Here is a 27,067-nt window from a genome sequence, read left to right as displayed (position 1 = left end):
CTCATTTTCACATTGTGTACAGATTTTGAAGAGAGGAACTTTACTGAGAATTGCTTCTGGGTATGTCCAGATACGTCCATGGAAACATACTGTTTACAAGCCCAACTACCTTTTCCAGATTTCCAAATAAGATTAAATAGGTTATGCTGTGATTGATTTGTTTACATTAATTATATACAGACAAATAAGGTGCATGAAGTAGTAGACGGGGAATATTATGTGATTTTATTTACCATTCTCTTAATTCATTAAAAGATAGAAACCCATGTTTTCAGAGTATTGAACTAAATTTGAACAACGCCAACGGATAAGTAAAGGCGCCACGCGCAGTGTTGATAATCTATTTATAGATACCGAAACGATCTGCAACATGAACATGTGGTTGTGTTCACGGTTTTGGTAAAATTATAAACCCAAACAACAAAATTCAGTAACTTTCCCCTGCATATATCTGTGACGGAGGTGAATTGCCAGATAGATTAATTGATTTGAAAGAAATTACGCTTCCTACAGTCTCAGCAGCTAGTCGAGACGATTTTCCATCGGGCATGTAACTCATTTTCACTCGTCAGTTGCAATCTGCCCGCTAAAATATATTAAAAATCACATACGTATACTTGCCTCTTCAAATAACATTCACAAACGACGGATACCAAAGTATCACAAGCAGAATTCATCAACAACGTTCGCAATCACGTACGTTTCGCCGGCGGTGACGCCATTGTGATTTGTCAGTGGCTGTCCCCCCTAACGTCAAAAAACGAAGTGGGCGGGCCTTATCGGCCGGGACTGGATCGGTCTATTGGATGGAAGTTGTTTGTATGTTTTGAAATTACATGCAAGACAGTTCTGAGAACATAACGAAATTTCCACAGATATTAACCGAGTCCTAGAAACTCTTACTTCATATTCCAGCCGACATATTATTATCTGAAGTGTTTATCAAATTAGTTTCATGTCCGACACTGAAAGAAGGATCCGTTTGGGGGATACTGTGGGGGCTGATTAGGGCCACGGCTATAGTACTAACTCGGCGCATGGGATTACTGTTTCATCACTAAATGTAAAATATTTCTTTTCATGTCAAAAATGGGGCAGTGGGATAGCCTATTGGTTGAAGCGTTCGCTCGTCACGCCGAAGACCCGGATTCGACTCCCCACGTGGGTACAATGTGTGAAGCCAATTTCTGATTATATTGCTGGAATAAGGCATAAATGTTGCTAAATGAGTCATAAAACTAAACTCACTCACTGACTAATGTAAGAATGCTTACATAAAAGGTTTATTACTATCCAAAACTTTTAAATGCAAAACCATCTTTTTTCACACTTAGGTTTAATATGGCACATAACTATATCATTTGTACACTGTTCTTGGATTCGGGTTTGTTTCTTATAATTATTAGTAATGTTTCCTTCATTTCTTCAGCTTTGTGAGTTTTGTCACAACGAATAATCCTTGTTGTTCTTTGGATATTCCGCGGATGAGCTGCAGGGAATACTGTCTTTATATGATGCTGCATTGTAAATGTAAATAATCACCATGCGGGGTATCGTGAAGTGCGGCTAATGACCTGATAGCCCAGAATTAAAATTAATTTTGGACCGGCTTGAACTGAATCCTCAATAATCTAAGCAGCTGATTACCACGCCAGGAAATTGAAATTTGTGGGTGTCACGAGGAAGCGTGAATTGTGCATGAAGCCTTAACCTGCACATTGCATGTTCAAGCTGAAGTTGGAAGGGTGAACTGTACACAGTATTTTACTCACTCACTCGTGTTTCGTAAGCCTGAATAGGCCGGATATTTTCTACAACTTGTCGATGAAATGTATTTGTATATCTGGAAAATATGTGACCCGGTAATAAACTAATTTTCTTCTCTTCTTCCTCTGTATTATTTTGTCAAGATAAAATTCGGTTTGATGACCCGTCTGAGTACACTGTGAACCTGTAATGTGGTGCACCTGTGCCATTCCGTCGATATATCGCTCGGGCCATTTATCCATCATATGACCGAAATAACTCGGTGTAACGAATAATCGTAACTGTAAGTAGATATTGAATGTTAGTTCAATATCATTTATGAACCAGATTTGATTGTTCTGATGTTTAGAACACAGTGAAAAATATTCCAGCGATATGACGGCGGTCTGTAAATAATCGAGTCTGGAACAGACAATCCAGGGGGCAACAGCATGAGCATCGCTCTACGCAATTAGGATACGATGACATATATCAACCAAGTCAGCGAACCTGACCACCCAATCTCGTTAGTGGACTCTTACGACAAGCATGGGTTACGGAATTAGAGGATAAAGCATAAATGTATTATGAAAACCGAACCGAACAGAGTAGCTTTATCTTCATTGTAGCGCAACTGAAAAGCGTTTTAAAACCGGACTCTTTGGCGCCCAAGAACACAAGGCGTGAAGGATCCTTGTTCCTGGAAATCGCTTGGAATCGTCCAGCTGAGGGACAGATTGTGTAATGAACAAAAAAAACCACACAACATATATTAATGCTGTATTTCAGGAACCAGTATACTTTTATTTGTAACAAGTAGCTTAAATAAAAAAAAAAACACAGTTTATACTGTGAGCACGTCCAATTATTTGATTTTTGTTCAAGCGAAATATTAATCTCCCCTACTGTATGACAATCCACTTGCCCCAATTCAAGCCGTGAACTCGCTAAGTTTAGTCGCAGCTAACTTTATTCACTTTACTAACTTTATACCACGATACTATTTCCGAATTTGGATCTCACAAGGGATTTTTAGTAATGTCAATGCTCATTCTTGGCTTCTTAAGAGAAATTGAACTGATAGATAATTTTTGAAATCGATATGTGTTTTAAGTTGGATTAATATTTTGATCAACTGAGAACCTAGATTGTGATCACACTAAGAGGGTTAAAGTAGTATAAAAAAATTGTCCTTCTTCCAGTGAAACATAAGTCCATTGTTGTTTCACACACAAATATCACGCTAAGTTACCCAAACCTAAACACAGCACAACTACGCGATCCACGCTTGTCCACTTTAGTCAGCCATGATGGTATAACGACCCGGATGACGGGAGCATTTCTTGCATTACAAAATACTCATAAGGGAGTAATCATGATATTGCAATAATTGTTGATCGAAGTACATAAAATTGTCTAGTGTTTTAGAATTTTGATTGGCGTGAGTATTTTCGATATTGGCTAGCATACCCGACAGCCACTGATAGCCAAAGGGATGGCGTAAATCCTGCTGGGAAATCATGTAGGAAGCAAAAGCATTGTAAGTCCCCTTGATCCCCAGTAAGGTGGTCAAATTTTGGTTGTTACGGGTTTATAGCCTTGTTTTAAATGGTAACAATGAATCTATTGAATCTATTGTCTTCTTATTTTAATTACAGTCAAGTTGGTTTTATTTTTGATATACCCAACTGTCCTTTGTCGACAGATATTTTAATATGATTACCCTGTTTACATGGCTATATGGCTGTAATATTGACGACGCGATGTAATATTTTAACTCACTCACTCACTCACTCACTCCGAATTTGGAAAAGATCTGACATGCCAGCTTTTACGTGGGAAACATGGGCAGTGGATGTGGAAGGACTAGGCATTCCGGGCGGGATGGAAGCGGTCGCCTTCATGCCTGCTGGATCCAGACCCTTTTTGAAGTATGGCGGAATACTGCCGCTTTTGTGCTGCTGACGAATTTTCCTGATTCAATGGAATTAGGCTAAAAAGAATTCTACTTCAACCCATTCGCTTTTTATTTCAAAAACTTCAAAGATGTTGCCGAGGTAGAAATCACCGATGTCCGACATGTTTGTTTACAAACAAAAGGGTCAACGAGTTCATTGTACTCATACGCGGTCAATCGGTCACTTACATTGCCATTTAAGTACGATTTTCATGAGCTCTCAGCCAATCAGAATCGAGTATCACACAATGTTTTTTATTCCCGGGGACCGTTACACTTAGTAAACATGTTGTATTTAATATTGTTTTTATAATAACACTAACAAAACTAACGCAATATTCTTCGTAGTTACTAACATCCCTCACCCTGCGTTAACAACATCTTGCGTCAAGCTCACTTTGAGTTGTCAACATCCTCACGCGATTTGAAAAATGCTTATTCCTCAACACATATACATTAAACAGCAAATTCAGTGCATTCATTGTATTCTCACCATTAAAGTTTATCAGTGTGCTAAATAAATTTGATTGTATGCACGTGTAAGACTGCTACCTCGAGGGAAATAATCGCCATGCGATCTTACCTGTCGCTATGTTGGGATGATGGTAACTCATGACCAGCATCACCTTAGCTACAGTGAATACGACAATGTCAAATTCACGAGAGAGCTGTAGGATCAGCTCAGCTTTCATGACCTGGACATCGTCGTTTTCCGAGCAATAAATTCAAATTGGACACGTATCTCAATTGTAATTTGTCATCACTCGCCAAACGTTTGGATGTGAAATGAATGACATTGTGTTTTTTGATATATCAAATACATTTCAGGTCGGGGCGGTGGGGTAGTCTAGTGGTTAAAGCGTTGGCTCGTCACGCCGAAGACCCGGGTTCGAATCCCCACATGGGTACAATGAGTGAAGCCCATTTCTGGTGTCCCCCGCCGTGATATTGCTGGAATATTGCTACAAACGGCGTAAAACCAAACTCAGTCAGTCAGTCATTTCAGGTCAATATCGCGATGACCCGAAACGATAATCTGTCATTGAAGGAAACGTGTCTTTTGAGTTTATGCCTTCAGAGGTAACAAACACCACGTTTTGTATTATACACAAAACACGAGACTGAACTTAAGACGTAGGTCATGACACTTTTCAGATGACTGGAAGAATAAAGTGTTTGTTACAAGAGCGGAATTGAGGAAACTTTATAGAGGAATACTCTACCTAAATGACAGATTAGTGGAAACGTTACGCTTTGTCATCCCACCATTTACCGAAGAAAAAATTAATGCGTAATAAGATTTTTTTTCATGAATCCATGACAGTTTGATACAACTGGGACGTAAAGGTCATTTACGTGAGCCCACTCAAAGACGAGGCCCAGTCTCTCTGTCGATCGTCTTCATGTAAACAAGTGTAGGGCCACATAAAGCGAGGTGAGAATATTTTCACCACATGAACTAACTTTGGTTGCAAAGGCTGTTTGGTTGGTTTGCGTGGCCCTGTTTCCGAGCAGCATATCATGCATGCATCAACACATGTGCAAAATACTTACAGTCTGTTCTGAAGTAGATGTTAACCAGTTCTGACTGATTTTAGCCATATCGTTACTAAAACAAGTAATAATTCTAGAATACATAAAGGTAAATGTTTTAGAAACTTGTCAACGAAGGCCAGTAAAAAACAAATAGAATACCACAGATATGGAACTCTAAAACAGCTTAACTACAGAAGACAATACAATAATATTATAAAAACAGGCTACACTAGGGACCGTGGGGACCTAACTTGTTAGTTACAATACAGTATAGATTCACAAAAGTTATTTGATTCAACTAGTTCAATACGTTACGGCAGAACAGTTCAGTATACTCATCTGCAACAAAGCGATTCAAAGCATATATTTGATATACCGAGAGGTTTAGAGTCGTAGGCAACAAGTGGCGGAATCATCTTGCATACACTATGATAGCCGCATTTACTCAATTTTCAGGATGTTCACAGTGGAAATGTGACAGTTTTAAACTAGACTTTACTTAAGCAAAAGCCGGAAGATGTTCTAATCTAAGTAATTACTCGTATTTTCTCAGCTTAAGCTTTGTAATGGACAAAGGTAAGCAACTCTGATTTGAGTACGAAAGCCTATCATATGTCTGCTTGATGTTTTTGATGAAGTAAATTCATTTTAACTTAATAGTAAACGAATTCAGTTAGCAGTAAACGGTCTAGTTCTGAATACTTAGCTATGTTCGTGAAGCAGTAATCTAGTTCATTAATGTCTACATCTTGCAGACACGTTTGTCACTATTTACAATTAATGTTCATCCTTGAAAGTTCTTAATTCAGTTGTGTTACTCTGAATTTACATGTTAATATTTCATCAGTAAATGGAAATCAGGGGCAACACTTATTGACTTTAGACTGAATTTTGAACATTGTCTTTCCCTTGCACCACAATGGTAATTTCATCTGTATAAGTAACTATGCATTGTGTAATATTAACACATTCTCTTTAAAGTAAAGGTAACGCAAAACTCTCTCTGTTGTTCGGAAACAAAGTGAACATTAAGGAAAGGTAAGTATTATATGTAAGATATTTAAGGGTGGTATTCACTCAAGTGTGAAAATTACGTGGCGTGATTTAATCTGCCACACCGGGACACTGAATGATCAGATCAATCATCTGCGATCAGCTAATCGGAGTTTTTTCTTAATAACTCGACCATCTCTAAGACAATACAACAATATCTATATATCACGAATGATATAAACCAAGCTTCCATTCATCTGAATATTCCGAAGATATGTGAAGCTACATCAGTGAACCAGTTTTATCATATACTAGGGGCTATCAAACGTTTTGAGACTAAAATACTTATGATATTATATGCATAACAAAACTAACTGTATGATATTGAAGAATGGTTTCCGGTCACGTGGCATTTAATCACACGTACCCTATCGAAACGGCGAATGTCCCTCGTATCATTGAAATCTGGAAAAGGTAGCATGGAAATTTGAACTGAATCAGGGAAGAGCTGGATGTCTAAAAGACATAAAACACATCCCTTGCATAAGTTAAACGGGGGAAAAGTGCCTCAAAGTATCACCATAGCGAACACATGATGTTACACTTGTATACGCTGATGTACCAAGGGCAATTTAAATGCTTGACAGCATGTTGGGCCTTTAGTTTCATTCAGGCTTTCCTGCATTTTCAAAACATACTGAAATCATTGTCAAGTTATCAGTTTATTGATATTCATTAAACTAATCTTTCACGTGTTTCAATGAAAATTTAATAATTTTATGCTGAGATATGTATGTTTTAATCGTCAATATTAACTAAAAAGAGGTTCAATAAAACAGATCATGAACTGTATTTGATTATACGAGAAAATATAGTTGCGGATGTTGCGGTCCTTTGGTTGGTTCCGTACAGTCCTGGAACTGATTGAACGTAAGCCAGGAATGGTCGTGAGCCCTCTCCACATCCTCAATACTCAACTTGTTCTGGTTGTTTGTTGTAGAAAATGCGACTCCGCTATGGCAGCCGAAAGTTTACATTTTTGTTTGTTTGTTGTTTGACAGAAGCTACAAAAGCCTTTACACACATGAATGACAGTATATAATATCTTCGCACTGAATGAAAGAACAACACTGAACAGTATCTCGCTGTTGTGACTATAGATCCTCACTCACTTATTCACTGTCTATTTCGCAGGGTTGTGTCTACGGAAAGTGTGGCAAGCACTGTATGTTTACGTAATAATTAATATAAATGGTTTAAACAATCCAGCCAGCATTGTGCTTCTCGTCCAAGATGATCAAAAATAGATCATACTTAGGAAAAAGATTATGTTTTTATGTCTCCGGGGATAGCTTATCTGACCCTTAGGAAGTGCTGAGTGGCAAAACCCCACCCACCCCACCCACCCCTTTCAATTGCCCCCCAGAGCACGTGCCATACTTGCCATACCTCAGGTACGCCACTTGTGTTGTGCATTAATGCTGCCTGTCGTGGGTCCTCAAGGGGCTTATCAGTGCATGACGACGTCCCAATGTGTCAGTTTCATGTACACATGGGAAGACGTGTGATTTATTTTCGCAACGAACACTAATGCTATGTGAAGTATGTTCAAACAAAATCACCAACAGGCAATCATACAGATAACCCCCGTAACTAGTTCTGTTTACTGACAACCAAAACTTCGACCTTGAACTCGGCCTCGTTTCATGCATACACCCTCAAAGAGGGTTAAAGTGTTGTAAAATTATTGTCCTCCTGAGAGGGTACGTAAGTCCCCAAACTTTAAGGTTAATCTAGCTCTACCAAACTTTTAATCGTAGAATATTTGTTACTTTTAATAATGGCTAAAACGCAGCACAATCGCCAGCGGCTGACGGAATGATATAAATCCATCTAGGGTCCATGCAGGTAGCAAAAGTACTGTAAGTCCTCATGGACCCTAGTATGGGGATCTACCTTTAGTTGTTAGTGATCTATAACCCGTTTTGATTTTGTACTGTTTATAGTGATTTAATTTTACGATATCGTACTAGTTTTAAATTAATATCTGTGATACTCTAATATTTTTACTGTTCTTCGATGACATTTTTTACGTTCTAGATTTATTGATTTTAATGTTGCTATAAACTGAATTGTTCTCGTCACGATATGGCTGAAACATTGCCGATGTGGCGCTAAATATTAACTCACTCATACATGCATACGCATTTACGTGCGCCGGTATTATGAAATATGCCTCTCGTGTTAACCACGGCCGATATCAGCACAACAATATCCCTGCTGTCTCGCCAGCGAGGGTCTAACAGGAAGTAATGTCGGGTAGTGAGGCGCGGTGAGGCAGTATCTCCACACGTCGACGTGTGTACATAGAATGAATGAGGGGCGGTGGGGTAGCCTAGTGGTTAAAGCGTTGGTTCGTCACGCCGAAGACCCTGGTTCGATTCCCCACATGGGCACAAAGTGTTAAGCCCATTTCTGGTGTCCCCCGCTGTGATATTGCTGGAATATTGCTAAAAGCGGCGTACAACTAAACTCAGTCAGTCAGAATGAATGAATTTGGTGACTGGTGCGTAAGGGACTATGGTTTTACCCCGCTTCGATGAATATTCCAGCAATATCACTGCGGGGGACACCAGGAATAGGCATCACACATTGTACACGTGTACAGTTGTCCCTGGAGTGAACTGCGTTGCGATACTGACGACACTGACAATATAGATGAACTGTCATTCAGCATTTAAGCGCTTTATATGCTACAATGGGTGAGTGAGTGAGTGAGTTAAGATTTCAAGTCACATCGGCAATATTGCAGCCATAGCGTGATTAAAAACAAGTTATAATGTTACAATAAATAAAGGTAAATTATAAAAACCTGTCAGCGAATGACTGTAAAACAACTACTTGATCACAGATTTCAATTTATAACTAGTAATTAACGCTAAAACATTTTACCTATAGATGACAATACAATATAAATACAGGCTATATATTGCCCACAACTGAAGGTAGATCACAATTCTAGGGACCTTGGATACACTACAGTGTGATTGTCAGGTATCAGGTCCACAGTGGGAGTGGTATCTGGTATTTCGTTCATTGTCTCAATGCATATTTTAAGATAAAACAACTTATACCCATGAAAGTTAAAAATGTACTTACCTGCTGCGAGACTGAGACTTGTTACCCACAACACAACACTGGTCCACACCGCCATTGTGTCACACAGATCCTTTATTTGTCAAATAAAATGTACTTCACAATAAACAGATATACATAGGAACGTTATTTTCTTCCTGGTCTGGGCGGCAGTGTGTCACAATGGCGCTGTGGGCCTGTGTTGTGTTGTGGGTGGCCAGTCTCTGTCTTGCAGCAGGTAAGTACAGTTTTAACTTCCATGGGCCTCGGTATAATTTTATCTTTAATTGTTTATTGAGACAACACGTTAAAATATGGTACTTGTTGGCCCCTGTCTGGGTGGGCTAGCACTATAAACCAGCTTCAGTCTGGGCTAGTAAAAGCAGGCGCACATACACATATACGCGCATGCACGTCGTCATATGAGCGAAATATTCTCCTGCACGACGTTAAACCCAATTTCACAAATTAAATTTGACAAACGATAGACAATAAGAACAAGGTATATCCTACATTGTCAAATTATAATTATGTCATATTTTACACCCTTCTCTGCTCGAATCAGTGACTCGTAAATCAAGAAATGTAACTTGAGTAGATTATGTTTAGAACTGAATACAAAATTATACCAATGAAGTATTAAAAGGTGGTATCTCGTCCAACTGGGCTTACATGCTGCATGGCGGTTTATATTGTCAGGGTCGGGGTGTCACTAACGCAGGCGTTGTTGACTAAGCTGTAGACGAGATACTCATACGTTAAGCAGCTATCGTCCACAGTTAAACTCAAAACTATTTATTCCATGTACACACGTCGGTGTTTGGCGACACTGGCTCGCCGCGCCTCGCTACCCGACATTACTTCCTGCTTGGCTTTCACTGGCTAGTCGTTATTGTGTCACAGCCGTGGTATATACCCATAGGGGTGTTCACAATACCGTCACACGTGAATACCTCTGTGTGAAATAGGTCGAGTTGAATGTTTTGTTATCACTTTACAGAACTCTTCACTGAGGTTTGTTGTAGAAACTGACTGTTATTGATTTCCACACTGCTGTTGAAAGAAGAACTATGCGCATGTCACTGTTTCCCAGTTACGTTAGTGTTCAAACTGGTAAAACTTGTTTGTCTGCCTTTCCTTTCAAAGTGCAAGTGACATATCAGTTTTACCTGCGGCTGTGTTATTGCTGAAATATTGCTAACAGAGACGTATCACTCACTCACTACAATAGGAGTCGAGAGGATCCCCAGTTGCTAATTTCAAGGGTCATTGCAGGAAATACAAGTTTCAACGATGTAGATTTGTGTACTGTAAGATTTGATGAATTTGTTATTACATACGTTTTCGTTTCTTTTCAATAATCAGGTATAGTTAGTCATATTCATAATTTTATAATTTCGTGCTTTCAAGTTTACACAGATTCCCGAACGTTGGTTGGTTAAGAGAGCGGTCATGTGATCTAAATTTCAAGGTTCATTACTCTTGAACCCCTCTAATCGTTCATACTTGTGTGAACGTTTTTCGCTTCGGTTTCAAGGACCCCCAATAATTGGTGATACCAATTTCGCGAACGAACCTGTTTCAAGTCACCCCAAGTTTGGCAATGTCACTACCAAACGGGTTGCCGAACATTGTTCCTTTTTCACGAGAGTTTAATGTCTCGCAGTTTGCGGGTTCATCCGGCGGTTTTCTGCCCCGAGGTCTGTCTAACAACTGCTCAATAAATTTCACAATAAACAATCACAAATAAATAGAATACAACAAGATCTGTTTCCTATTCGCCACGCCGCACAACTTCAAAGTCGGTCAGTGTATTATTACGCGGTCAAACAAGGTATTTACAAGTGAAAAGGTACAATGCCAGTTTGTTAAAATGGTATTGTTATTGCTTCTGATATTTGTTTCTGTTTGATACTGTTATTGATTATACTTATTGAAGCACTTTTAAACCTCATAACGAATTTGTTGTTATATTTTAAAGATCGAATACTATTTCTTCAAGTGTTGGGATACATGTGTAAAAAAAAATCGCTGTGTATTCAAACATCGCTGCAATACGTACGTTCTTGAACCGAATGGCATTACAACATTTTACAGGTATTAAAACACACTAAACAATGATCATCTACAAGGGGGTGGAAAACGTATGTGTAAACTTCAAAGTGCGAAATTATAAGAATTGAATGTCAATTTGTGTGTTTGCACTGAAAAATGAACGATGTCAAAGCGTTGTTCAAACTCTGGCGTGAACTCGCTCGTAAACTCGCTCGTTCACATGAGTTTGAACACCGCTTTGACATCGTTCATTTTTCAGTGCAAACACACAAACTGACATTCAATTCTTAAATGACTACATAATTTGTTTCTATTTCTTTTCAATACTTAGGTATAATTAATCTTATTAGGCAAACCTTATTGGTCGCAATGCATATTTTTTGCTTCCAGTCTATACATATGTGCTATTAGATGCATCACTTAAAACAACAATTACTTTTGATAAAAAGATATCAGGACTTGGGTGTTTGGTGTAAGGTGACATTGTACGCTGGGTGGACAGATATATACAACAAACAAAATATACCATCATGAACATGTTCGCATTAAATTATGGAAATGTAGGCTGTCAAAGATAAAGATGAGCCTTTACCGCGCGTAAACTGACATGTATATTCAGTTCCTTGTAGACAAGCGTTACGCTAGGCTGTTGCCTACAGACGAAACACCGAGCGTAGGATTTTGTTGAATATACTTCTAGAAGCATTAGAGTTCGGTGGGAAAATATGTCACGCGATCTTCCCATGTGTCTTTAATTGGGACGTCGTCATGCAATCCAATATGTCGCCAGGCGTACCCATAGGTATAATATCTGATGCCTATTTCTGGAGTTCCCGCCGTGATATTGTTGGAACAAGTGCTTAGCGTAGAAACCCATAAACTGACGCAGTCGTAGAGTTGTTATGCATTTCCGAATATCACATTAATAAAATGTTAAATTAAACCATAGTAACAAGACTGTGATCGGAAGACAAAATTCGTCAAACATATAAGATTGAGGTCAAACGAAACTTTACCGTAGTTTGAAATAACTACAAAAATAGATGTATGAAGTAAAATCTAGCGAAAAGATCTCAACGAAAACATCATTTAAATTGACAGTCATTATTGCAACCGACATTCACAGAACAGTTTCCCGAATTGAGCACAAAATATTTTTATATGTAAAGGACAATGGGAATACACGTTTAAACTCGCTCATGCGCATTGGCACGTCACATTAACAACGTATATGACCACCAACTGCAAAGACCCTCCCTGATGACGTCAGATGATGATGATGATGATGATGTGTCGCCATGCGTGTTGGATGTCCTGGGGGATGTAGTCGAGCAAGACAACCCATAACACCCAGAGGTGTTCTGTGGCTGAAATGTCTGGAAGGCAGGCCAATGCAACACATTGACGCTGTTGTCTCAAAGTGACCGTACGATATGTCTCGCCTTAGAAAAGCTGGCTAAGGCGCAAGGCTAGTGATCCAGCGAGGTTGAGGTGTCGGGATCCAGCCCACCTGTGACCTTGGAGTCAAGTGTGTGTGCAGATTTTTTCAGTGTTGTCACAACCCCCAGTGTACAGTACACAACCCTGTGCACTTAAAAGGACCCACGAATCCGGTGGTATATGACCAGGTGGTGGCCACATGAATACGTGCAAACACCTAGTTGCGGATACATATGATGCATTGCTCAAAGGTCTAATGATTATAAGATGTGTTATAAGATAAGGTCTGCAGTTAATATATATGATGTGTTGCCCAGTGGTCTGTAAAAATAACAGATTGGATGTGTTGGGCAATGGGCTGTGATTATAGCAGATAGGATGTGTTGCCCAATGGGCTGTGATTATAGTAGATAGGATGTGTTGCCCAATGGGCTGTGATTATAGCAGATAGGATGTGTTGCCCAATGGGCTGTGATTATAACAGATAGGATGTGTTGCCCAATGGGCTGTGATTTTGGCAGATAGGATGTGTTGCCCACATGGGCTGTGATTATAGCAGATAGGATGTGTTGCCCAATGGGCTGTGATTATAGCAGATAGGATGTGCCCGGTGGTGAACACAATACATCCTATTCATCTAAACACAGACCTTTAGACAACACATCCTAGGTGTATACAATGGAATTTAGTAGCGAAAGCTTGATTGTTTTATTAATGACCTGCCAGTAATATGACAAAGTGGTCGAGCTAAACACATTCTTGACGTTGTATCATGATATGATATGTTATGGGTGTTCACTTATCTTGATATCTAGAAAGAAACTACTAAAAACTGTTGGTACCTTTTGACTTCCAGTGCATCTGCTGATGAACAGTAGTTCCACCTTTACATTTTAGTACCTTCTCACAGATACTACATCTGAATCCTGAAAAAGTAAAGGAAGAAAATGTATCTTTCTGACATGGAATAGAGGCGTCTTAAGTTCTCATTTGCTGAATTTACTGTGTATGAAGAACACCAAAACATTAATGCAAATTTGTAAACAATTACGTGATCATTTGATAACAACCCATTTTAACACCTGATACAATTATGTAAAACAAATTTAATTGATTTTAATTTGTATACTCTGTATTGAGAGAAGCCAATATTTTCTCTTCATGGGTCTGGTTGGAATTGTGTGCACTACGAAACACGACACGCATCAGCTCTCTATGAAACTGGTAAGATATGAGTAGATAATAACCTAAAAGTGAAAATGATATCTCTATAAAAGACATGATTATTGCAGGGATTAATTTGTTGAATTGCAAATGTTTGGACATCAATAAAGTGCAAAAGTCAATAGAAAAGCTTAAAAATTTTGAAAATTACCCTATTGATATATGAAAAGAGCAAATTCTGCCAGTTTTAAAAAATTCTACATTTTCTGTAAAGTTTTACATGATCACAACCACAATATGGAACTGCTTGTTATGAGAGAAAATAGTTTCTCTTTTAATTTTTCATATATGTCATCAAAGACAGACTATCTGTATATAAGGCTATTCCATGTCTATCAATTAATCTCTTATTGGCCATTTTGAAATTCTTGTTACATTTATCAATAGTAAATGATCATGTATTGAGATAATACCTAAAACATGTCTTGCTGCACACAGCACTGATGCACACACTGCCATTCAAGATAACTGTTCTAATATTGAGAAGGCTTAAACAATTTGCAAAGATTCATGAGGCATTACTTCATGGGGTATTGCAAGTTTGTGGTGCTGAATTCTAAAGTAAGCCAGAACATTGTTATGGTTAGGGGTGCCATGATACATCGATACTATTTCTAAGACGATAAAATTATCGATACATTAAAAACTGTCTCTATATTTAGTTTTGAAAGTATCGGTTTAAATATGTTTTAATATGTATCGTTTACATTTTGCAATTGTATCATGTGTTTTGATGTTATGAGAATTATGATTATTTTTCATGCACAAAGATGGGAAATTAGAACATTTTAATCTCTGAGAATAGAAAATGGAAAATCTTTGCATGGAAAAATTATAAAATTTGAAATATCAATGTTCAAAATGTAACTACATTTACGCAATGATGCAGTGAAAATAGGGATCATGATACATATAGAATCATGTCATTAGTATCGTGATACGTATCGATTCATGAAACTTATGTATCGTGACATCCCTATATAAGGTAGAAATATATTTAACAAAGTTGGAAAAATAGTATTCACAATTTAAACTTACTAACGTGAAGGTATTGATCTCTGGATCACATAACCTAGCCCTTCCTCCCTTTGGAATGCCTCAGAGACTCCTCCTCTGATTCTGTAATTTGAAGATCACATTTCTCCTCTGCAGGGTTCTGATGCTGAATTCTAAAGTAAGCCAGAACACTGTTACGGTTAGGGGTGCCATGATAAATCAATACTTTATCTGAGACTGTACAATTATCGATACAATCCAAACTGTATCAATATTTAGTTTTGAAAGTATCGGTTTAAATATGTTTCAATATGTATCGTTTACATTTTGCAATTGTATCATGTGTTTTGATGTTATGAGAGTTATGATTATTTTTCATGCACAAAGATGGGAAATTAGAACATTTTAATATCTGAGAATAAAAAATGGAAAATCTTTGCATGGAAAAATTATAAAATTTGAAATATCAATGTTCAAAATGTAACTACATTTACGCAATAATGCAGTGGAAATAGGTATCATGATACATATAGAATCATGTCATGAGTATCGTGATACGTATCGATTCATGAAACTTTTGTATCGTGACATCCCTATTTAAGGTAGAAATATAATTAACAAAGTTGGAAAAATAGCATTCACAATTTAAACTTACTAACGTGAAGGTATTGATCTCTGGATCACATAACCTAGCCCTTCCTCCCTTTGGAATGCCTCGGAGACTCCTCCTCTGATTCTGCAATTTGAAGATCACATTTCTCCTCTGCAGGTTTCTGATGCTGAATTCGAAAGTAAGCCAGAACATTGTTACGGTTAGGGGTGCATGATACATCAATACTTTATCTGAGACTGTACAATTATCGATACAATCCAAACTGTATCAATATTTAGTTTTGAAAGTATCGGTTTAAATATGTTTTAATATGTATCGTTTACATTTTGCAATTGTATCATGTGTTTTGATGTTATGAGAGTTATGATTATTTTTCATGCACAAAGATGGGAAATTAGAACATTTTAATATCTGAGAATAAAAAATGGAAAATCTTTGCATGGAAAAATTATAAAATTTGAAATATCAATGTTCAAAATGTAACTACATTTACGCAATAATGCAGTGGAAATAGGTATCATGATACATATAGAATCATGTCATTAGTATCGTGATACGTATCGATTCATGAAACTTATGTATCGTGACATCCCTATATAAGGTAGAAATATATTTAACAAAGTTGGAAAAATAGTATTCACAATTTAAACCTACTAACTTGAAGGTAGCGATCTCTGGATCACATAACCTACCCCTTCCTCCCTTTGGAATGCCTCAGAGACTTTGAAGATCACTTATCTCCTCTGCCAAGCTCAACTTCTCTTTATCCCGTTCATAATTGTCTGCATTATGTAACATTAAAATGTTAACAATATTATTCTCAAAATGATTGTGAACATGAATTCAAAACTGAGCTTAAGAAACTATATTTTTTCTTCTGAACTGATAAAGTATTTAAAATACTACTAGATTAGGTTATCATCCTAACAACATACATAAATTATGAATTTACAATGTTTCATTTACAAAAACTTTTGTAAAATAAAATTGACTTACCAGGCATAAACTGGATTGGATATGATTTCCAAATCTAACAGGGCCATCTGAGACTAGCACTTTGTCTCTGAATATATATAATTTTGATAAAAACAAACAATTCCTTTTAAACTGAAAGTGAAAAGGAGCTCTAGTGAGATGGGAGATTTCTGAACCCAAGTAAATCTACACATGCTTCGATCAGGGCTTTATCATTGCAGAAAAAGCATAGACGGAAGTAAAAATAATGCAGTTCAGGAACTATGAGACAGGCTAGACCTTTCCTGACTTTTTACAGCATTTGTCAACTTGAACTTGATTTGAAGGGTGACCAAAGGAAAAATCTTGTGCCATCAAGTCAATTTGAATGGAATTTAAGAATACCCATAATATCATAGTTTCAATTTACTCACACAATATACAAAGTAATGTCTTTATTCATGGGTTGCTTCTAAATTATGTTCAGGATTTTTGTAGTCATCCATGCATAAATGTCAAAACTCACCAGTAATACAAAATATGTTGATTTCTTTCAGATTTGTTTTTAATTTTGGTTCAAAGTTACTATTCCAAATAACGATCATCAATTCTATGATTTATATCAATACTGTCTGCCAAGTGCTGTCCAGAGATGTTGATATGAGTCGACAGTGCAAACTATTAGCCGATGATGGACCAATGATGAATAGCACTCTACATGAATAGATATATCAAAGAGGCATTTCTGAAACTGTTGTTATGGCTTTGTAAAGGTGACTTAATTACAACAGGAAGAGGCTTTCATTCTTACTGTTTGTATTGAAAGAAATGTTAAACTTTTAAAAAAGAAAAACTTTGTTCAAGAAACCCCCTTTGAACAAACTTACCCTTTTATGCAATTTGACCGCTAAGGGAACTTAATAATCCATAAAAGACTAATAACATATCCCTGCATAGAAACAGTTGGTCTATTGTCCTACCAACAAGTTTTAACATGTCTTAATGTCTTTAGTGAGATTCATCCTTGATTTTCAGTTAATCTTAAACTGTCCACTGGTGTTTACCCTCTTTCCTTATGTTACACAATGCACAGGGTTAAGACTTTGAGATGAAGAAATGTTCCTGCATTAAACATACAAAGATATATCTGCAATGGAATTACGAAAGCTCAAAAAGGGAATTCTGACTGTATTCATGTACAATATTCAATTAACAGATTCAAGTGCATCAGTACATGTATTTGTTTGCCAAATTGAAGTGGAAAATCTCTAGCATTTGAAACTATATCAAGTTTGAACCAAGTGCAGAAAAATACAACGTAACCAACATTTATGGTTGTCAGTTGAGTCACCTATGAGTAGGAGGATGTATTGGTCATAATTATGCAGGCTGAGTGGCATTGGCATGTGGACAGACGAGGTTATAGTCCTGGCCCAAATGCAAGAAACGTTTTTATCTTTTAGGATCTCTCAGCAGCAGTAAAAGTGTTATCCGGTAATTACAAATTCTTGTCATAACCAGCCACAAAATGTATCAGGTTACTAAAAACAAACAAGGTTTGACCCAGACAGCCTTTACTTGTAGGTAATAAGGTGGTAGGCTACAATCTTTGTACCCAGATTAAGGTAATTAGTATTATTAGCATGAAAATGGTGCAAAATATACATTTCATCACTACACACTGATATTTTCACTCTGATAGACCAGTGGAGGAGATATACGGCACATAAACACCCAAAGGGACAGGGTTCAAAGCATGAGTTCAAAAAGCTATATTTGAAAGTTAGAAACTCTTGATATAAATAATGTAACTGAAACATATTATGGTCAAGAGAGCAAATGCATATTTCCTTTGCATGAACAATTTAGGAAATGTGTAGCTGATATAAATATGTGTAGTTCAGCTATCAGAGGAAAGAGCAACAATGGAGAGTGACATTATGAAACTATAACTACAAGTCTTTCTCAACACTGCAGTATCTGCTCATTATTTGAGCAAACCCATGACAATAAGTATTAACCCCATAGTCTAACATTGGGTGACCAGCACTGATTGTAATGTGTTATGCTATCTCTACAATTGGCCTATTAGTAATTTTACTGAATTCAAGTCTTACAGATTTGGTTAGTTCCTGAAATTAGTAATGGTTATTGACTGTTTTGGGTTTTTTATTTATCTATTAGTTGGTAGATATATATTTAAAATAAGAAAACAATATATCAGTGCGAAAAGTCAGTCTGATACCCTGAATATCAGGCGTCAGAATGAGAGACGTTTTGGGTTTTTTGCGTACCGGAACTGCTTCAAAGTACAAGAATGTACACTGGCCTAAAAGTGAAAGGTCAATTTCACCCACTGAGTGAACATAAAATCATACAGCTGTGATTAGCTATAACCAGGGTATTTAGAGTTAAAAACATTATATACATTTTATAAATATTTAAGGAAAATTGGAAGTCAAGTTAAGAAGGGTGAATGTACTAGGAAAGTGCATTGACCAAGCTAACCGAATTCTTATTGATTCACTTTTCTTGGGGAATAACAATTTCTCTGAATTGACATAAATGAGGGTGAAAGGCTCAAACTGGTGTTTCTACACAATTGGGTGGATGGACATTTGGGATACAGATGGTCAGGTTGGTCAGGTTGTTGATAAAGGGGATCTGAAATGATTTGATTAAGTATCTTCTGGCTCCCACCAGTCTGAAATATTAGTTAGATATGTCAATGTTTGGTTGATGGATGGCTTAAGGATAACTAGCAATGTCATTTTATGACTGGAAGAATTTGATGGTACCAAATAAAGTCTCCGAAAGGGACCAATTAAAGTAACTAATTATTAAGATTGGATATGAGTCATTTTTGTATGACATACGACATTATTTCAGGGGGGAGGAGCCACAATTGTCAGAGATACAGTTTTGTCACATGTCGAGGGAGCAGAAGCGATTCTGGGCCCCACCGTTGACTTGAGAGGTTCTCTCTGTGTATTGAGAGAATGGCTCAGATGAACTTGTAACTTTAGGAGTTGTACAAAAAACCAACAAGTTCTTCAAAGATAGCTATGAAAGAAAATGAACACAGTAGTGACATGCAGATATTCAGGCGACAGAAATATATCCTTAGGGCGACAGCTGTCGCCTAAAGGTCGCACAAATGTCGCTCAAAGGTCGACATTGTGTGTGTGTGTGTGTGTGTGTGTGTATATATATATATATATATATATATATATATACCGAGTGCTTTAAGTGAGTCTAAACTTTTGATGGGAAGTATTTATCACAGTTAGAAATTCTGTCAATGCTAAATAATGACATTGCTTTTTAGTGTCGAACTGAGAAGGTTAATCGGTAAGAAGAACGTGTGGTGAAATAGACAAATGAAATTATATAAACAGTTTAATCGGTAATCTACTGTTATAAAGCTCGCGCCTTTTAAATATCAACAAAACATTAGAAAAATAGCTCACATCAAAGCCTTCACCAAGTACTCACCGCCTATCGTGGATACCGAACCCTTTTATTTGCAACCTGTTATTACGTAGCACCAAAGGTAGGTGGAGGAGGTGGTGAAGGTTGAGGATGAAAAACTGAAAAATACAAAAGGTCAAATTAGTCTAAATTGACCTGAATATGGTAAGTATTACATTCCATAGTACTAGGTCATTAGTCTAAGTATGCCTAAATATGATATCCCAAACTGTCACAATGATAACCTTAACTGGATATGCAACTGCAAAGTACATTGACAATAGTATATGTCCTCAAATATTCCTTAAAGTCCACACAATAAATAAACCAAGTATTATCCTGAATATTCTGCCACAATCCTAAAGATCAATACAATAGCAGAAAACACAATTTCCCAAATATTAAATAATGAAATTCACGCTGAAATAGGCTACACGAGCTCTATAAAGTTCAGATAGAGTAAAGGGAAGCAACTCCGTATGGCTTTTTCTGCATGTAAAACTGTATAATATTTTATGAGCGCTTATCTTGAGCAACTTGAACATGAAAGTTTGACAAATTTACATCGAAATGACTTACAAATTTAAGAAGAGTGCTTACATAGGCGCCCGACTATGATATATTTATAAGCATGACCTATATATCTTATATATATAGGTCATGCTTATAAATATACCAGAGTCGGGTGCCTATGGATGATTCCTAAATGTTCAGCCATGCCGCCTGAAACCTGCAAACTGGTCCAAACCGGATAATAGTTTTTAGACCGGTCATTTATATAGATTACGAAAGAAAAAACACCAGACTAGGTTTAGTCTATAGATAGGTAAGAAATAAATAGCTGTTTTGCACATGAAACAGAACACCGCCAGCGAAGGTTTTCCGTCTTGAAATGTCGAACGCCTCACTGGTTGACACATAACTGAGTAGATCTAGATCCTAACGAGATTCTTTTATGTAACGAGTAGATTATTGTCTATTTCTTTTGATTAAGCCACTGCTGCTCATGACCTTATAATCAGGACATCCCGCTTCCAAGCTGCGCGAACTTATTCACTGAGCATGCGCTATGAGCGCAGCCCAGCGCAGCGCAGCACAGCCATTGAAACCACTTTTCACCCAAAGCTGGGGTGAATTTAGTGAATCGTATGAACTCCGATTTCGCGGTGTTTTTTCATCGCGTTATTTCTCAACTTTATAAGTTGAATTTGCTTTTATGATGATTTGTAACTGTAAGTCCATACCGAAAGATGTCAGAGTTATGCAAGGGTATGCACAGTTTTGTTTTACGTGACGTGTGACCTTTAAGAAACACAACTCATTGAGAGGGAATATACAGTTAAAAGAAGTGTAGTTGATTTTGCATATAGAGTGAATGTAAAAGGCCATTATCATTGTTTATCGTTTGGTATGTCGTCAAACAAAGTGAATGATGTACAGATATATATCTATTAGAATAAACTTTTGATTTTTATAATCATAGCCACCTTCATAGCCTGCAGCCATACGGACTTGAGGTTCAACATTACTGAGTACCTAGACAACATAGGCATGTGTTGGACCTCAGTTGACCACTTGGTGTTGAGATAGAAATGGTCAGTAAGTGTAGATATGCTTCTGTATGATGTGTGAACTATGACAGAGGTGAAAGATCCTATTCCATTTAACTATTATCATATTATCTTACATCGTAAGTCATTAGTAACTGCTGTCTCGTTTCAAGTGGAAGAGACACAAACCTTTGTCAATATTTACCACAATCTTTTTAGTAGCAATGAAATTATCCAAATCGTTCAGACCTAGCCATGTTACAGTGATTTCATTTGAATGTGAATTCATTTCTTGAGGCTACCAATTAAACATCAGACAACGTTATGGGCGGTAGATATTTCCAGCATACATGACATACCAGACTTATCACTGAGTCAACATGAGCATAACTTCAAATCTTAACAACGGGGAAACCCATGATAACAGACAGTAAAATGAACTGTTATACTGCAAAAGGAACACGTCATTTGCACCGAAGGTTTTACAGGAGCGCGAATATAAGTTTGTTTTCTCAGTTAAGTGACGACCACCAGTCCTCAACTGCTTACTATTCCTGTCTTTCCTGTCAGACACTTAATGACGGAAGCTGACCCCTGAGTATACATTCATTCCAGGCTGCGCCATTCACGTTAATAGATTGTCCAGACTATCAACAGCCATTCCATGTACACATTGGTACAGTCTGGCCTTTAAACTACAATAAAACACAATTTCTGGCAAACTTGTTCGGCTAACTTTCCGAGCACAGTTAAGCTGAACACATCAACCCTAGTTCCGCACCAAATGTCACCTACTTGAACATATCTGTACACACATAAGCATAAGTCATGGTGATACAAATGACAGTACTAAATACTTAAAATTGTGGTCAGTTTTAATGACTGGACGGATGTGCTTTTAAAAACATAAACATCTTACACTATTTCATCCAATCACAGTCTCTTCAGTTGCGGCCCGGCTCAACGAGCAAGCGATTCTGCTTTAGGTGTAGTGGAACCTGTATATACTGCACCCCCATTCACGCACGCAATAATCATATACGGGCCCACATGGCACATGAATATTATTTGCTAACAGCTACAATCGTTTATTGTTCACAGATATGGAAAATAAATACTCAGAACTTATGAGTTGTTCCTTGTACTAGATCTTGAGTGGTTAAGAATGAAATCTATTTTAAACTGCTGTGATACCTCGCCCTTTGATTTAACAAAATGCGCTATGGTATTTCGAACAAGACTGGCTTTTGACCTAATAAATAGCACCTAAATTCACCTCATATTCAGAGTGTGATATTAATTCTATAAAATTCAATAAAAGATTTTGCTGTGTGAAAACTCGAATCAGCAAATAAAACTCATAACACTCATAAAATAATTGAATAATAACCACAGACCACTAAGGTCTTTCCCCCCCCACACACACACAAACACACACACACACACACACACACACACCTTACAGCAGCACAGCTGAACAAAGAACCTGATACTGTCATTTCAAGGAGCTGTCCTTTAAGTTTGATAGCATAGATTTGTTAGACGGAGGGGTAGCCTGGTAGTAAAAGCTCCCACTCGTCACAGGTTCGATTCCCCACATGGGGAATTCCCTTCCATGGAAGCCCATTTCCGTCGTGATAATGCTGGTATATTGCTAAAAGCAGCGTAAAGCTACACTCACTCAATTATGAGAATATTGTCGAATACTCAATAGGATATGCAAATCACATAATATTTATCTACGAAATACATATTATAATCACATTTAGAGATCCTAGCTAATATTTTTTATGATAAATGGCTCGAAAAACGGATGGTACGAATGACTTGAAGTGCTGTCCAATTTAAAGCTAAAATACTTTTGTTAAACTGAAATTTATAACATCAGAGTGAAGTGATTATTTGTTTGCATCTGTGTCTTTTTGTTCAGCGCCAGATGTGTTTCAGATGCATCAGCTGGATGCTTGAAAAGGTCCTGAATCTAGGATTCGAATCGAAGATCATTGGATCCAGGCATGAGGAAGAGACACAACTCCATACAGATAATTGTTTAAACCTAGGTCGCTGCGCCAGGTGTGTCGCCACAAGTCACCAGATGTCTCTTGTGTATTCAGACTGAGATAGATATGGTTATCAAATATGTTACAATATACTGTCTATGCTGTAGGTGTGAGGCAAAATGTCGCCCAGGGAACACCAGCATGGATGAGCACTACACGTCAACCTACACAGTCTGCTGGTAATGCTGTAGATGGAGTGACTACTGCAACAAGTGATAGGTACTCAGCACACACCAGTGAGAGTCAAGCTAATGCTTGGTGGAAGGTGGATCTACAGTTGCAAGTACAGTCACCAGTGGTTAGCATCTACTTCAGAACAGACTGTAAGTATGTCACACTTTTGCTGTTCAAAGGGTGTATTAGTTGATGCTTCTTGAAACCCACTGACACAATGTGGTGAGTGGATGGTGCTGTGTACGTAAAATCTGTACAGTGTTGGAGCATCCAAGACTCTAGCAAAGGAATCCGCAAAACATACATGTAAACTCACCTTAAACCCGGGTGGTGGGGGTGTCAGAATCACAGTAATGAAACAATATTCAACACATAGTTGACTTTCACTGATGGATATTTTGTTGTAATTTAGTGCTACTTTGAACAAAACCCAATATCACACAAAATGTCCGGATAAAGCCATATATATCGTATGTCTCAATGGAGTCATGACAAAATGACGTTTGATCGGATACCAACCTTTTAGAAGTTTGATTCAATGACAGGTTATTGTTTCGGTCCATTGCTATATCGCCCTGAAATATTAGCGCAATAATTATATAGTATGACAAGACATGGCGATATCGCGACACGATATAGTACGAAAAAGTACGTATTAGCGATAGCATAAAGCGAGAACATAACACAGTATGGCGATAAAACGAAAAGGCGATATTGCGATATGGTGACAAGATATATCGATACAGCGATATAGGGATAAGACGATATCGTTGCCATTTGTGAACATAAGAAAACGAACACGTTGATTCCCTCGTTGAAACTAAAAAGCTCACCAGGTATCATAGTCCGTTAAAGATCTAGGTGTCAAACCAACAGACAAGAAGGAAATGTGCTGTATTTAACAATTGTGTTCAAAATGTAAATTTGTTCACAAATCAAATACATGTCAATACTAAGACATCACTATGGCAATACAAAATAGTGTGGCAGTACAAATTCATAGAGACAGTGTAATACAAGAACAACAAATACAGTGATGGTAATAATTGTCTCTCAGCTACACTAATCCACTAGGCAGGATATTATCATCACACAATAGGGCCCGTAAGTATGTCAGGGTATTTCGCGAGACCTTAGTGCTTCCGGAGACAACAACGTTTCATACCTTTTCGAATTGTCTCATGGATTTCAGTTGACAGTGAGTAACGGATTATCCTTGCAGGAATAACAAATTTTCGATCTAACCATCCCAAAATTAGCAAACTCTTACGACTGCCAATATCCGTGCATGGTTGTACACTTGGTCCAGTCTAGTAAAAGTCATATTTGGCGGTTGCGCAATTTGGAACCTGAAGTGGTATTTGAATATACGCTTGTCACCGGAAATCTGGTACCTGAAGTACCTGAGTCCCGTCTCGCATATCGCAAGTTGGCGCGCGCAAAGGGAGCCGGGAACCAGATTAGTACTGGAAGTAGCGCCTCGAGAGACTTGGGATTTAATAGGAGATGGGAGACAAGTGCTAAGCCCCTTCCACTGCCCATTAATGAATGTAAAAGTACAATGTATAAGAGTTTAAAACTAGTATCCTCTCAAACCAATCCTAGTAGTACATTACGTTTACAGTTAATTTACGCATGCATGGTATCTTTTAACATTTGATACAAGTAATGGCACATTATCTGAGCTTTACTGACACTCCGATGGATGATTAAAGTTTTAATGTAGCTGTTTCCAGCTACTAGTGTTACTGACACGTTGCTGCAACCGAACGTTGGATTAATGTGTCGAGAAGTACATGGAAGGTTGAATTGTTAAATGCTACTCACAACGAGACGCTCAGTCAGTCCAACCACTTGTTGACGTGTATCAAAATGTCATAAGCAACTTCAGTTCGGTCATATCTATGAAGTGAATTAAATATATTAATGATGAACGTGATAATATGACACATTGCAAACGTATTTTTTCAGATAAGAAACGACGTAATGGCCTCCAACTCTACACCTCTGGGACAAATTCATCTGACCCCAAAGAAGGAGATATATGTGACACAGTTAGAGGACGTGCTGACGGTACAGACATTCCTGATGTCCTGAATGTCACCTGTCCTGGGACCTGGCGCTACCTGACCGTATACACAGAGACTGATAATGATGAGTATGGTGCTATCTTGGACTTCGCTGAAGTACAGGTGTGGGGTAGGTATACAAACAACGACAGACCAGCTAGAACACAGTAACCAGGAAATAATCAAGTCTAGATACCACAAACCAAAGATTGACGTAATGAGCAGAATACACGTAATCGGGGTATGATTACGGACAGGTATTCGATAATATAATATGACTAATGTTACCACCTGCTGACAGATCCCCTCTGTAGTCAGGTAGACGGATCCATCTTTCAGCGTCAGATATGAAACTAGTCTGATAAACACTTCGGATGGTTATAAGTAGGATGCACTATAAACTAGTTTGTTTCTAGAACCAGCTTAACGTCTGTGGGAATGTATATTTCGTTATGTGCTCAGAACTATTGAACATTCAAGTACAACACATACAGACACTGTAATTAGAATATTGTATTTGATTAGATAAGTTTATTGTGTTGAACCTGGCTGAACACATATCGGACTGGTCCCTGACCAAACCTTCACGATCATACGTTCCCACCTGGTCCTGATTAGAACTCCAGACACTCTACGACTTTAACCACTTGATCAACGATCATACATGAGCACATGGTTTATGATCATATCTACGCACCTGTTCTACAATTTGACCCTCCCGCCTACTCTACGATCAGACGTACCCATTTGCTCTATGAACAGACGATCATTACTTTCTCCCCGGTCTGCGATCAGACCTTAACACCCAGCCCGGCATTAGACCTGCCCACCTACCCAAAACCTACACAGTGTATATACTGAATTTTTCTTTGGTGACATTTCCAACAAACGCAGTAGTAGGAGCACAGCATTCGTTTTCACACCGAATATGCTTCGTTTGATTTCATCTAGACACTTAGTTTTGGTGACAAATACCATTTGGTATTTGATTCTAAGATGTTTGAGGAAATCAGTAGTGTGTTTGTGTGTTTGTCGCCACCGAGTGTGGGAAGTTCGGATCCCAGATCGTGTCAGTATGTTTGATCGTAGACCAG

At 37.8% G+C, this 27,067-nt stretch overlaps 2 protein-coding genes across 5 annotated transcripts in view; one reads left to right on the top strand and one right to left on the bottom strand.

Moving 5' to 3' along the window:
• Positions 1 to 27,067, bottom strand: part of LOC124263694 (receptor-type tyrosine-protein phosphatase alpha-like) — a 310,238-nt gene that overhangs the window by 59,688 nt on the left and 223,483 nt on the right. The window lies entirely within an intron of this gene.
• Positions 9,501 to 27,067, top strand: part of LOC124263693 (multiple epidermal growth factor-like domains protein 11) — a 134,312-nt gene continuing 116,745 nt past the window's right edge. Inside the window, exons 1-3 of the mRNA XM_046698355.1 lie at positions 9,501 to 9,605; positions 23,838 to 24,053; positions 25,876 to 26,103. Of these exons, the coding sequence (XP_046554311.1) occupies positions 9,551 to 9,605; positions 23,838 to 24,053; positions 25,876 to 26,103 (499 nt within the window). The 5' untranslated portion in view covers positions 9,501 to 9,550. The remainder of the gene's footprint in view (positions 9,606 to 23,837; positions 24,054 to 25,875; positions 26,104 to 27,067) is intronic.

This window comes from Haliotis rubra, unplaced genomic scaffold (genome assembly GCF_003918875.1).
Source record: "Haliotis rubra isolate DU_JTF1 unplaced genomic scaffold, ASM391887v1 Scf895, whole genome shotgun sequence".
Lineage (NCBI taxonomy): Eukaryota > Metazoa > Mollusca > Gastropoda > Lepetellida > Haliotidae > Haliotis > Haliotis rubra.
The sequence above is the reverse complement of the archived record's forward strand: the minus strand, read 5'-3'. Positions and strand labels throughout refer to the sequence as shown.